Source organism: Trachurus japonicus, chromosome 14, assembly GCF_045865225.1.
Source record: "Trachurus japonicus isolate A0001 chromosome 14, Traja_1.0".
In the NCBI taxonomy this organism is placed as follows: Eukaryota; Metazoa; Chordata; class Actinopteri; order Carangiformes; family Carangidae; genus Trachurus; species Trachurus japonicus.
In genome coordinates this window covers 32096408-32110538 of record NC_140920.1, presented here as the reverse complement: position 1 = coordinate 32110538, position 14131 = coordinate 32096408, and the positions used below count along the sequence as shown (strand labels likewise).

Below are 14131 nucleotides of genomic sequence, written 5' to 3'. Positions count from 1 at the left end.
GTAAGTCAATGGGACAGGCGGAAAAAAAAGACCGAAAAAGACCAATCATTGGAGTTTAACAAACGTCTACTGCTCAGGCATACTTTCACCTAGAGACTCCATTTAAACTTTAAACAGTAGACACAAGTCTTGTGTATTGTCGTATTACTCCACGTTTTGATAGGTCATATAGTTTTTGATCAATCCCTGATCAATGACCATGATCATTTTTGGAGAAATTATGAGATTATAATGGGTGTGTATTGGACAGAATGTTCGTGTCAGAGTGCGTGACATCATCGGTTAGAGTGGGAGAGAGTGAAGAAACATTCTGTATTTTTTCTGGATAAACTGTCAGCACGGCCACAATTTACACTCTACAGACATAATTTTTTCAGAATTTGTAAGACAAACTTGTTATCTCTCATGTCATGTGCTCAAAATATCAGAGAGACTTACAGAATTGACAGAATCAGCCTCTGAGTGCGGCCACGTCTGTCTCTGCTCCTCATTGAGTCCAATACAAATATTTTCTGAGAGGAGCAGAACGGCCAGGGGCCTCATTTATCAAAGAGCGTGTAAAAGTCCTCTTAAATTTTCAGTACGACGGAAAGGCAAAATGTGCGTACGACCAAAAAATATACACTCTTTTCAGATCTATCAAACTCCGCGTACACACGGCTGCACGGTATTTCCCTTGATAGATCACACCGGACCTGAGAAAAGCGTGGATGAGAACACGCCTCATACCCAGCCCCCTAAATGGCCCCACACAACCATATGTGGTCAATGCAAATCAGTTACGTGCATATTAAGTAGCCATGTGCACTCTGGAAACTTGTGGAATGACGTCAGTGGAAGACGGTGAAGACAACAGACGGACGGAGAGCGGAGAAAGAAGCGGAATTTCTCTGAAAGCGAGATACACGGTAACACGGCAATATCAGTCAGAAACATCATCTTGCATTGAAAGGCTACAATAAAAACAAAAAACTCCCAAATCTAAATGAAACAGAGCAGAAAGAAGAAGAATCATAGGCTATTTATTCTGCCCCTTATTTTAGATTATGTCATAGGCTAATAATTTAAAGCAGGGTTTCCACTGCCAGTTACTTTGCACCCCTTTCCACTAACCCCCAACTGCCATTCACTGGACGACTTTGATTTTCATTTGTGCATAGCTATATATATATATATATATATATATATAAAAACATTGAAGTCCACCAGTCTGTGACTTTTCCTAAAAAGGATGTTGGGCAGCACCCATTTTTGTTAAATACAATAAATATTATTCACACAAAAAATATCGATCATGTTTTCTCATTTGCTTTGATTTGCTCCGACATTATTGGGCTTGCTGCTTGCTTGTGTGTGTCCAGTCTGGCTACGTAACACACGCACGTCGCAGAAATTATTTTCCAGACGGGTTGTGGAAGAGGTGTAGCCTACATGCAGGGTGAAAATATCAATATGATATCAAAAGAAAACGAAATTCGTTTTATAAAGCCAGTATTTAGGAGCAAACTAGTGTATGCACAGGGGAAAAATCAGAGTCGCTGTGCTTTTCATGTAAAGTGCCGACGTCAACACGTGTGCGGTGGTGGTGGTGGGGGGGGGGGGGGGGTCATCACCACCACCACTTGCTACTTCAAACAGTGTCCGCGCTCCTCTCTCCCTCTCACACTGCAGTTCTCTGACTCTGCAGCGGTGTCGCCAATTCCTCCTCTTCTTCAAAAAGCGTGTAAATGCCGGTACGCCATGGTCGGACTGGTCGTAAATTTCTGCACTTTCTCCCGACAGGTTTTGGTTTGATAGATCCCAAATTAGGCGGAGAAATGTGCGTACGCACAAAACGGGGGAAAGAGCGTGTAAAAAAACGTGTATCCACAATGATAAATGAGGCCCCAGATGTTTTAAAACTGCCAGCGTCACCAAAATATTTACTGTAGAAACACCAAATCGTACCAAAATTTTCAGTAAGTCCTTAGAGCAACGTTGATCTGTGTTTTGTTCTGATAGGAGTTACCGTTTTGTCATGCTAAGCCTAATTGTGAGACCGGTGCAGAGGCAGAAAATGGCTCTTTTTCTCCACGTTTCTGTCTGTCTCAGCCTGCGGGGGCCCCTATCGCCGTGGTAACCTCTTTGATCCTCAGGCCAGAGCTCGTTAACTTCATAAACAATCCACCTGGCGCTCGTTTAAATGTTTATAAACACAGACACAGCTAAATCAGACTGACACAGGATGCAGCTACTAACTAACTATGTGTCAAGTCAGTCACACACACACACACAGACTCTAGAGCCAGCTTCATGTGATTACAGTCACACACACACACACACACACACACACACACACACACACACACACACACACACCCCACACACACACACACACAGTTAACCTAATGTGGTTACAGCTCCTCCATATCAGTGCTTTTAGAAAGATGATCATGTGTCTGTCTGATCAGCTCTGTCTTGACCTTAAGATCGTGGGTTTGATTCCCATGTTGACAGAGATGGCACAACCCGCAGTAGCTCCCGTGGCCCATTCAAAATTTCCAGAGAGGAAATTTTCTAGTTGGACTTTAATACAGTGTGATGTGTCATTTTCAGGACTCTGATGGGTAACTGAGAAATGCCACCCTATTTTCACATTTTAACCTGGATCCCTATTCTTTGCCTTGTGACAGTAATCTTAATATGTGCACATATATCTTTCAGGCAGAGGGACTCCCAATGTGCTGGCTTCATGTGGCTGTCCAGTTAAGCTGGCTGAGGAGGTACTTCCTCTGCCTCTGAAGCAGCTGACTGGTTTGATGCTGAGTTGACCAGAGTTTCCATTTTTGGGACTGATCCATTTGCCTCTGCAGAAGAGAGAGAGAATGCAAACCAACGTTTTGCAGAGGCTTTTGGAGACCTAACATCACTCTTTGACAGCACTGTAAACAACAACCATGGGCCATTGCAGGATGCTGTTGAATATCTTATCCGTGTTTCTACCTAAAGTGAGAAACATACAATATATTACAATAGCCTAACATTTTAATTCTGGTAGTAGTTGAGATAATGTTAATATTTCCTTAAAGCAAAGGTGAAATTTAAAGGTGTAATTTGTTGATGACTGTTGTGTTGTCATTACAGATGAGATGGAAGGTCCTGTACCAGCCTTGTGCTGCCTGAACATCCTTATGCCGAGGAACTGTGTGTGCCCCAAGTGCTGGGCACCAATCAGCAGTCAAACCACAGTGCCCAGAAATCGAGTGTGCTTGCGAGACCAATTAAGAAAAACTTCACATAATATTGGCAGCACTCAAAGAAGACAGGCAGATGGTTCAAGAGCATGACAACAGCCTTTTTTCCGGAGTGATGGGTTAAGGCTCAAAGCAGGGCAAGGCAAAGTAAACATGAGTACAACAGCAAATAGTGCAGTAGGAAGAGGTGGGTATCGTGCATCCCCCGGAAATATATTTCTAATCAGTGTTTCTAGATTGGAAAAAATGTATAGAAAATGATTAGCTGTGTTAAAAAGTTGTCAGGATGTCCCATGTATCATTTGTATGCAAATTAGTGGTGCCATTATCGAAAAAACCTAATTTCACTATATCTCAACCAATATTGCAGTTAACTGAACAAATAAGGTGTCTGGACCCATGTTTTGAGGGTCAGAGACCACTGCTCTTCCTGGTCCGTCCAAATCTCACACGATTTGCATTGACACCCAGTCCACGGGGAGCTTCCGCTACAAACAAGCTTAAAACATATACTTATTTAATTTTTTTCGGAACAATTTCTCATGTTGGGGCTTCAATACAAGAGGGATATTATAGACGAGCACTATGGAGGTATTTGGTTGGTATGTTTTTTGGTGTGTCTTTTTGGACGAAGAAAAGTGAGCTCCGTTCGCAACCGTCATATGGACATGCAGTGCTGCACGGAGCCCTGCTGTAACTCAGAGAAGGCACGGAGGACTCAGAAACTTCTCCCAGCATTAATCGACATGAGGGTGAGTAGATAATGAGTGAAATTTGAATTTTGGGTGAACTATCCCTTTAACACTGGAAGCCCATATTCGGGATTCAGCAAGCAGTCCTGGAACCATTCTACTTATATTGTTTTTGCAAAAAATGAACTAAAAATGTCAAAGGCAATCTCCATTGCCAAAACACCGCATGGCTTGCCATGATGATAGGGCACCATACTTAATTTAAACTCAGTCTTCTTTAAAGTGTCCTCGCCGACAGGGTCTGCAAGGAAACACAGAGTTTTTTATGCTTCCAGAAACCGCCCCGTATGCTAGCTCGTGTGGCGTTGTGATCCATCTTGTCGAAGGTCAAGCAACTCGCTACTTGCTGATATCATTGCCTACACCTGTGATTATGGGATCGAGAGGGAAGGGGGAGGGGGGTTGAGCAATTTTCGTTGCGCCTGCTTTGCTGGGCGGGGAGGGGGGGCAGATCCTCCAGACAAAAAGCTGAATGACCCCCCCTCACTGACCTTTTGACATGGTCCACGGTATACATCCCTAGTAGTCTGTCTCTGTTGCTCTGGGCTCACCTGAGTTCTGTCTTTCTGTCTCTGTTGCTCCATCTCTGTTGCTGTATCTGCTGCTCGTCTCTGCAGCTGTCATGTTTCCATCCAAAGTGATTCGAATTACTGGGAAATGCGCATTAAATGAAATTCGGACGGACAGACGGATGGTCAGATGTGGGGCGGATAGCAATTTGAACACATTAGCACAATTTAGCGCATATGTTTATTACCGTCACAACGCAACCTGTCCATGTGCCTGTGTGTGTGTAAGTGCGTGTGCGAGAGAGAGAGTCGCGGCCGCCACAGACTTTATTAAGGGGAAACGCTGGATGCGCTGGTTGATAAGTTTACATTTTACTGAGGAAGAACTATGAAGAACTGTGTAGTGGAAAGGGGTGCTAAGTAATGGTAACTGGTAGTGGAAACCCTGCTTTACATTGTTTCAACATAGAAAAAAAAAACATCATTATGAAGGTGTGGGGCCTTTAATTGCCGTGGCAGTGTGCCACAATCAATTACATGTAGCGGAAACCCTGATGCTGTTGTGAGTGAACTGCAAACACGGGAGCAGTTGGGGTGAAAGTGCGCTACGTCACACTTAATCCGAACATAACTGTTTCCATCCTGTTCAAATCAACCAAAGCGTGTTTTAGTTTGTGCGAATCAGGGGATTTCAGTTAGAGTTACGGCGTTTCCGTCATAATTTTCTGATGCGATACATCTAGATGCACATCTAAACACGCTGATGGAAACATGGCATCACGTAACGCGTTTTAAGGGAAGGCTGTGATTGGAGGGCGGGATGTTGGCTGTCCCGTCCGGGATCAATCAAAACCGGCTATATACCGGGACGTCCCGCTCAATCCGGGATGATTGGCAACCCTAAAGGGCCTTTCACACCGAACGCGGTATGTGCTGTGCCCACCGCGGGGTACAGCGCAGACAGGCGCAGAGCAGGGCGGCAGCGCGCACATGTATGGCGCGAGTTGCTCAGCAACCGAACAAACAAGACAGGATTTGGGGGTTATGTTCGCCAGGAGCTACAAAATGACCGCTTCCAGGTGCAGTTTAGCATCAGGCTGAGCAGGGAGCAGTTTAACAGCATGTTAGAGAGAGTTGGTGTGGATGAGGATGACAACTCACTTAATGCATCCCGTCACTTTAACTGAACGTCTGGCCGTTTGTTTTCACTCTGCAAGCGGCTGTTTTTTTTTCAGACTCCACTACATCCTCTCCTCTAGGTGGTTTGCAGATGACGTCACGCAGAACGTCACGACTGCAGATGGAGGGCAGGAAGTAATTTGTCGGCAGGAAAACGATAGGAAAATGCCTACGGTCTCTCGACACGTCATCTTTTTTCTTTCTTTTACACAGCTGCGATACACAGGCGCGGAGTGATGTTCTTAAACTCAACAAATAATCAAGTTGCAAACAAAACTGACACACATGATAAACAAACAGAACTATGCTGCAGTTTGTTTGTCACCTTCAGCACCACGAACAGCGCCGCGGATGAGCCACGGAGAAGCTGCAACTGTGAGCGTCTGGGCTCTGGGCTTAGAGCCTGGGGCCTCATTTATCAAAACTGTAAGTAAGCAGTGTAAAACTGCAGCTACTAAATTTTTTGCTTAGGCCTACGGAGAAAAGACACCCAAAATATTTACACCTTTTTCAGATCTATCAAACTGTGCGTGCACAACTCTCCGCAATTTCTCTTTGATAAATCAAACTAGATCCAAAAATGGTGAGCAATGAACACACCTCATATTCCGCCCCCGGAATACCTAGATAGAACCATATATGGTCAGCACGTGCATATTAATTAGCCATATGCGCAAGTGACAACAAAGACAACGGGCAGAGGGCGGGGGGAAGAAAGCGAGATACATGGCATCGGGCAATATATAAGTCAGAAAAATTATCTTGCATTTTAATAAGCTACAATAATAACAAAAACCTCCCAAATCTCAACAAAAGGGAGCAGAAAGAAGAATAATCTTATGTAATCTGCCCCTTTATCCCAGAAAATCTGTAAAGCAGGATTTCCAGGATAGTTACCATTACTTTCCACTACTCAGTTACAGCTCTACTGGACTCGGTTTAGGTCATTTTCCATTACATCTGAGTCCTGCAGTTCCTCCTCAGGGCCGCGTTGTCTCACTCTTTATTCTCTCGTCAGCTCCAAACATACGTGTACCTCGTTAACTCAGGTGACAGAATAATAACAGTCTCAGTAGCTGCAGATCAGCGGGCGCTGCTGCCGGTGTGTTTTTAAACTTGGAGGGTTTGTTTTTTCTTCTCTAATAGGCGTATGTATTTATGTATGAGAAACAGTGTCTCAGATGAAAAAAAAATAAAAATCAGAAGGACACGTCTGACTATAACGTAATCAATCAATGTCGGAAAAGCGGAATGTTTGAAAAATAGTAAAGTGCCGCTACTCCAATAATGAAAAAAAAAATGTCGGAATAGTGGGACGCTTAAAAAATAATGTTAATGCCGCTATTCCGACAATTAGAAGTCAATGTCGAAATAGCGGCATGTCGGAATAGCAGCATGTAACCGGGCAGAGGTCATGTGACAGCATACAAATGTACAAAAAATGCATTTTTTGCATTTTTCATGCATTTTTACTGATATTTGTAAATAAATTATTATTTTGCCATCAAAAGTCCTTTATCAGTGTTGTTTTTGTTGTTTTATAGAAGGAGATCACTGTCCAGATGTTTGAGGTGTCACCAAAGCAAAAAATATTAACGTCAAAGTCACTGTTCTGCTTGACATGTTTCTTTCCACAAAAAGCTTGTTTTCTCTGTGTTTTGGTCAAAAACTGGTGTTTTTGGCGAAACCAGCCTATGTTCTACTGCTGTTTACTAAAGAATGGAAAAAGGTAGAAACAAACATTTTTTAATGAAAGAATAGAGTCTATTCTTTCTCTTGGTAGTTTCTGTGTTTACATAGTCATAGAACACAATATTCTGTGGGTCTTATAAGATCGTTCAAAATGCTCTAAAACGGCTGGCAGTATGGGGCTCTCTGCTCTGAAAATGGCTGGCAGCCAATGAGTTAACAATCAATGAAATTTTACAGTACAAGTCTTTAAAGGCTGTTTACTCAAAATGAGTTTATCCTCAGACTCTGAACTAACAATCTCAACTTCAGCAGCACTTACAGACACCAAACCTTCCAGTTTTATTCCTGGCTATATTCTGAAGGTTTTTACAGAGGGGATTGTTGATATATCATTCACAGCCTGATTTATACAACATTTTATTCCTAAAAACATGGCGAAATTGGATTTTTTTAGGGCTGGTGACAGTATTTTCTCATTTACAGAGTGATAAAAAGAGATATCGAAAATCCCCTCTGTAAAAAACTGCTGACTCTAATATGTCAACAAAATAAAACTTTGAAAGGGGCTTTGTCCATTTTTCAGATTTTGGTTCTGGAAATATATGCAAATGAGCACATATTTCATCAGATATTGCCTCATTTACATATTCAAACATAAAATTTGACAACATTTGTAATACAAAAAACATTTGTCTTGATGTAAGTGATTAACGTGGGAAGTTTCATGGTGATAAATGTTATTTAAATCTTACCCTATTCACCTGTAGTGTCTACCCTTAATCTGGGTGTTCTGTAAATGTTATATTCACATAACTGTCAATGACCACTTTCTTTGTGACACCTGTAAAATTTAATGTAATGCAAACCTTATTGCTCAATAATGAATTCTAACTTAGAAAATGTAAAAATGTTCTCGATTGAATCTTGAAGGGAGGCATTCATTTGTATTCATAACTAATTATTTCTTGAGTTTCACAATGTTCTTGGACCACACTGACTTACATTGAGATATGTTTTAAAGTTTGGCCCATTAACAAATATTAGTTATTTAATCATGCAAGTAGACATTTACATACTGTCGGTAATAAGATGCATGCAGCAAACCCAGATTTTGTGGAAGTAAGTATTCATCTATGAAGTGATGAGTATGCTGAATTTTGCCTTGGTTGAGGCTTCTGACAGAGAAGGTGAGAGTTTCCTCTGACAGCAGAGATGATACATGAGGACAGGTCTGATTGTCTGATCTCTGATGCCATAGATTAGAGCACTCAGACATCTTGGGAAAATTATGATACACACATAAATGACAATTTGTATGCGCACAATAATTAATCTGTCTAGGACTTCAGAGATGGCTGTGAGCATTGGGTTGTGTATAGTTGATGAGAGACTAAGGCCCAGCTGCACCAGATGCAGTAGCAGTGTGTTACGAGCCTTTCTGGCTGAAGCTTTGTCTGTAGAGGCTGACCTGGCTGCTACCACCACACCAACATAGGAGTAAATGACTGTCACAACACCTAGAACACACAAAAAATAAGTGAAGCCTCTGTCGTAAAGATCAGTCATTGGATCAAGCAACATGCTTTCTTTGCCACAAAAGTCCTTCATCTGCAAAGTCTCTAGCTCTTCAAATGGAAAATTTAAGAGCAAAAGAACTCGAGTCAGAACACTCAGTGAACTGATGGTCCAAACCACAATAATGGCCACTCCTGTGTTTTTGATGGTGATGATAGTAGTGTGTCGCAGTGGGTAACACACAGCTACATATCTCTCCAGAGACATCACCACTAGTGTTAGAGGAGAAATATCATTTGTGAGATTGGCAATCATGGCGAGAACACCACACACAGGATATGTCATCGTCACCCTAAAAGCAGCAATGAGGTACAGTAATTGACTGTGTACTAGCAATGTAGTGTCTGCAAAAAGTAGGTTATACAGAAGAATATACCGAGAGGTCTCACGAAACACTGGTTTACTCCTCAAGGTAAATAACAAAGTTCCATTAATGAAGAGAAACACACAGGATGGTACTGCAGACATAAGAGAAAACAACACTAATCCCATTAAGCCTTGATATTGTAGTCCAACAGTGATGTTGGTCTGAGACTGATTTATGTACATTTTAAAGAAGTATCATCACCTGTTGACATAACAGCAGTACAAAAGAATACCCTTCTCTTCTGTGCTATCAATTGACAGTGTTCTTGTGACCCAAACAGATTTTATGAGCTCAGTCCTCACACCCACGCCATGTGACACCATCACATGTAAGCAGGGTGCGATTTGTGAAAAGAACAGAGGGGGGGATACTTTGCGCGGGGGGGGGGGGGCTATAGGAACACCCCCCATTAGTGATGAGGAAACTGTCACTGCAGCTGCGCATCTGTCAGCAGCTGCTCCAAACAGACACGTCACTAACTTTAATTTGAAGGGACAGATTAGATGTTGATTTTGTTAACAGTGACTTTGTTGCACCCAAACATTAAGCATATAGAAACAGACCTGGCTTGAGACCGGCTTTTATTTGCTCAAACCTGGAGACAGACCCGACCCAGTGCAACCGGCATCTCGAGTCGCCTTTTTTTTTCAAGAGTACCCGTATGCAGGGACATGGGCGCCGCCATTAGCCCAGATCCATACCGGAAGTCACGACCGGAAGTTGCTCTTCTTCATGTGTATCATTTCTATGTAGATAAAAAAATTAACTCAGTAACTCAATGGTCCATAATAAAATATTGTTTTCCAGCGGATATCTTAGTTACAACATGATTGAGCTATAAAATATTTTTTTGCATGGATCGTTTATTAAGTTATTGAGTTATTTAAAAAACGCTGCTAACGGCTAACGGTTAACGGCTAGCGCCGCTCCTGCTGACAGCAGACCAGGAGAGAGAGAGAGAAAAAATAAATGAAATGTCGTTGGTGGGTGCTTTGGTTAGGGTTAGGCAATGAAGAAAGGAGTTGGTTAAGTTTAGTAAAAAGAGCAGGTAGAGGCTAGACAGGCCAGAGAGAGACGAAGAAGAGCAACTTCCAGTCGTGACTTCCGGTATGGATCAGCTGGGCTAATGGCGGCGCCCATGTCCCTGCACACAGGTCCCTCTCTTTTTTTTTGAGAATTTACAGTAGCCTAGGCTACATATGACGGTCTGGGAGACGCTGTGCGCTACTGTAGGGGGGATGAGAAGGCTCACGGTTCAAATGATGTAGACTTGATCTAAAGTAGGCTCTGTCTGACCAGAGGGGGGGACAACACGTATCCCCACCGGGGATAATAATAAATGACCAGAGGGGGTTGATGAAGTTTGGCAAATATCAGAATTTTAATTCAAAAACTGAATTTTTGAGAACATTTTGAATTCTGCTCTCATGGGAACAACTGCAGTCAATGTGAGAGTGGAATTTTTAAACATATTTTCTCTTATGAAGCAAAACACTTAGAGTTAAAAACAAATCACCAACATTTCCATGCTGTCAAGATGCAATTTATGTATTATCAGATTTTTGTTTAGATAACAGAATTTCTGACATTTTGACCATTTCATCACAACAGCTGCCCGGGCACTGACTCACCTGAGTGGATAAATGAAGCTACACAGCAGGTCTCACTACCAGCTCATTAGCTCAGCGAGTTAAGAGCTGGTTCTTGGTGTCAGAGATTGTGAGTTCGAGACCCAGCAAGGGTGGTGATGATGATGACAGATCAAAATGTCAGATGTCCTCAAGCTGTCTTGCTGTCTAGATGCAATTTATGTATTAACAGATTTTTGTTTAGATAAGAGAATTTCTGACATTTTGACCATTTTTTAAATCTGCCTCTACAACAGCTGCCCGGACACTGACTCCATGAGTCTATTTGAGAAGACACATACCATGTCTCACCGCCAGATAATTAGCTCAGTGAGTCAAGCGCTGGTTTGTGGTGCGAGGGGATGTGGGTTCAAGACCCAGCAAGGGTGATGATGATAATGACACATCAAAATGCCAGAATCCTCATGGTGACATCACAGCAAGTCTCTAAATTAAAAAAACAAAACAAATAACTTGTACCGGACCATGGGCGAAAGCTCACTAAATTTTGCACAAAGGTCCAGTGTCATCTTCCTCTTTCTACTTCCAAGGAAAATACTTCCCATGGGTGAAAACTCACCAAACCTTACAGAAATGTCCAACCCCATGCCAGATCCCATGTATTATCAGATTTTTGTTTAGATAACAGAATTTCTGACATTTTGACCATTTTCTAAATCTGCCTTGACAGCTGCCTGGGCATTGACTCCCTGAGTCGATAAATGAAGCTACACAGTAGGTCTCACTACCAGCCAATTAGCTCAGCGAGTTAGGAGATGATTCTTGGTGTCAGAGATTGTGAGTTCGAGACCCAGCAAGGGTGATGATGATGATGACAGATCAAAATGTCAGATGTCCTCAACACGAAACACAAGACAGTTGTACTGATGGTGGCATCACAGCAAGCCTCTAAATTTAAAAATCCAAATAGCTTGGACTGGACCATGTGCGAAGGCTCCTAACATCTTAGAGTCACAGTAGATGTTAAACAAATACATATCATTATTTTACCTCAAAAACTGTTTTTTCTTTTTACTGTGGTTTCAAATCTGCCTGCACGACAGTGAATGGCTTACTCAATTTGTGAAGCCACTGTTGAACTGCTCAGTGTGATAGACAAAGGTCTTTGGTTCCCGAGGTTGTGGGTTCAATCCTCAACTGATGCAGATTGAACATCATAAGGTTAACTGTCCTGTCTTCCTATTCTCTTGTTTGTTGCTCAGAATTTGCCTAAATTTGCCCAAAAGTAGCCTGGACCCGACCCATTGCTGCGCAGCAGCTATAATAAATTGTTATTGTAATTTCTCAAAGTGCATCCCCAAAGTGCACCAGATTGATGCATTTAAACCAACACTAAGGAACTTTTCAACCTTCGTATAATATTTTCATAACTTTTGTGATGGCACATCGACTTACAACAGGTTGAATGACACCTCTGTCGTGGCCTGAGGGGGTCTGTATCGCCTTCACTGGCACTAAGCAGCTTTGAGGAGTTTTGCTCATAACACACAGCCAGCCCAGGTGTCTGTCAGTCGTCCGCGCGGACCCATAGCGCACATCCTCGGACATGTCCGTGCAAAGCTCAATTTTTAATCCACGTGCACGCACCGGTGCCGCACAAACGTTGATATGCCCAGTTGATAACTGCCGGCCACACTTTGCTTGGACTCAGAGCAGCCGGTGACGAGAACCCTCAACCTAACAACCACTCTCTGTGCAGCATTGATTGACTGTGCGTTCCTCTGTTCTCTTATCTCATTGGTTAATTTAACATCAATCGGGCATAATGTGTTTCTGAACTCATTTTTCCGGTATTATTAAGATCGACTGGGACAGTCTCCAAGATCGACCAGTCGACCACTGCTCTACATGCTCCCCCTTCACACCACTTTTTAAAACATGGATTGACGCTAAATGTGACAAAATGTTGCTGTTATTTTCAGCATGAGCAGCTTTACAAACAGCACACATTACATTAGGGTCTTTAAAGTTCATATTTGATTTTTGATATATTTGATTGAATAGACACGTTCACATTATCAAACATGGGTTGGAAAGCCTTTCTGCCCCCTAGGAAAGTCTATTACCTACATGTAAATAACCACATTTGGTATCTAAAACAGCGCTGACATTGATTACAAAGAACAATTTGACATAGCTTTGTGATTTGTATATTTCCTAAATATTTAGCCGAACATTTAACATTTAGATTTAGACTGTGTTGTCTACCACTCTCTTCCTTAATGGCCTGGCCAAGCTCCACCTCCCATCACAATATGAATAGCTGATAATGATATAATATATGAATAACAATACAAGGGCTCACCATTATTATCAATGATATATATGTGCATATTTTTTTCACCCCGCTCTTCTCACTCATTCACCCTCCTTTTTTATTTTCTATTTTTTATAAATTATTATTATTATTATCTTGTTTATTTCTACCGACATACTATTATTATTATTTTAGTATCATATCATTCATCATCATTAGTGTCAGATTTCAATATAACTACATGATGTCTCATTACTCTGTCCTTTTTTACATTACACGCACGCACAAACACCAAGATGACCACTACTGGTTTATCTCATTTTATGTTCTGTATGTCACCTAACATGATGAGTGGGGGGTTGGGAGGGCAGGGTGAGGGATGGGGGTGGGGGGGGGTGTGGCGGAGTGACAGATTTTAACATTTAGGTGTAACATTAAATATTTAGATTTAACTATTTAATACATTTCAAAGTTAACAAATATTGTGTTAAATGTGACAAAATGTTGCTGTTATTTTCCGCATGAGCAGTTTTACAAACGGCACCCCATATGTTCATATTTGATTTTTGATATATTTGATTGAATAGACACTTTCACATTATCAACCATGGGTTGGAAAGCCTTTCTGCCCCGTAGGTAAGTCTATTACCTACATGTAAATAACCATATTCTAAAACAGCACTGACATTGATTACACAGAACAATTTTCAAACAACTATAGTAAAAAAAATTAAATTAAAACAAATACTAAAAATGACGAATTATGTGAGGTTACTCAGAAGCTTTGGGGTACATGAGGAGGGGCTTGAATTCCCCTTATGTTGTCTCTGCAGTCTTATCATATGTTCATACATCTTCATTGGTACAGTTTGTAATAGCTGAAAACCAACAGGCTGTACTGATAGTGTTTTCCTACCT

General features: G+C 41.7%; 1 protein-coding gene across 1 annotated transcript; it reads right to left on the bottom strand.

The window, feature by feature from the left end:
- Positions 1-8496: 8496 nt before the first annotated feature.
- Positions 8497-9489, bottom strand: LOC146975112 (odorant receptor 131-2-like). The gene has a single exon (XM_085798813.1). The coding sequence runs from the start codon at positions 9487-9489 to the stop codon at positions 8497-8499; it is 993 nt and encodes a 330-aa protein (XP_085654939.1).
- Positions 9490-14131: the final 4642 nt, after the last annotated feature.

Coding starts and splice junctions, on each gene's coding strand:
- LOC146975112 (XM_085798813.1), bottom strand. CDS start 9,489: ATGTACATAAATCAGTCTCAGACCAACATCACTGTTGGACTACAATAT.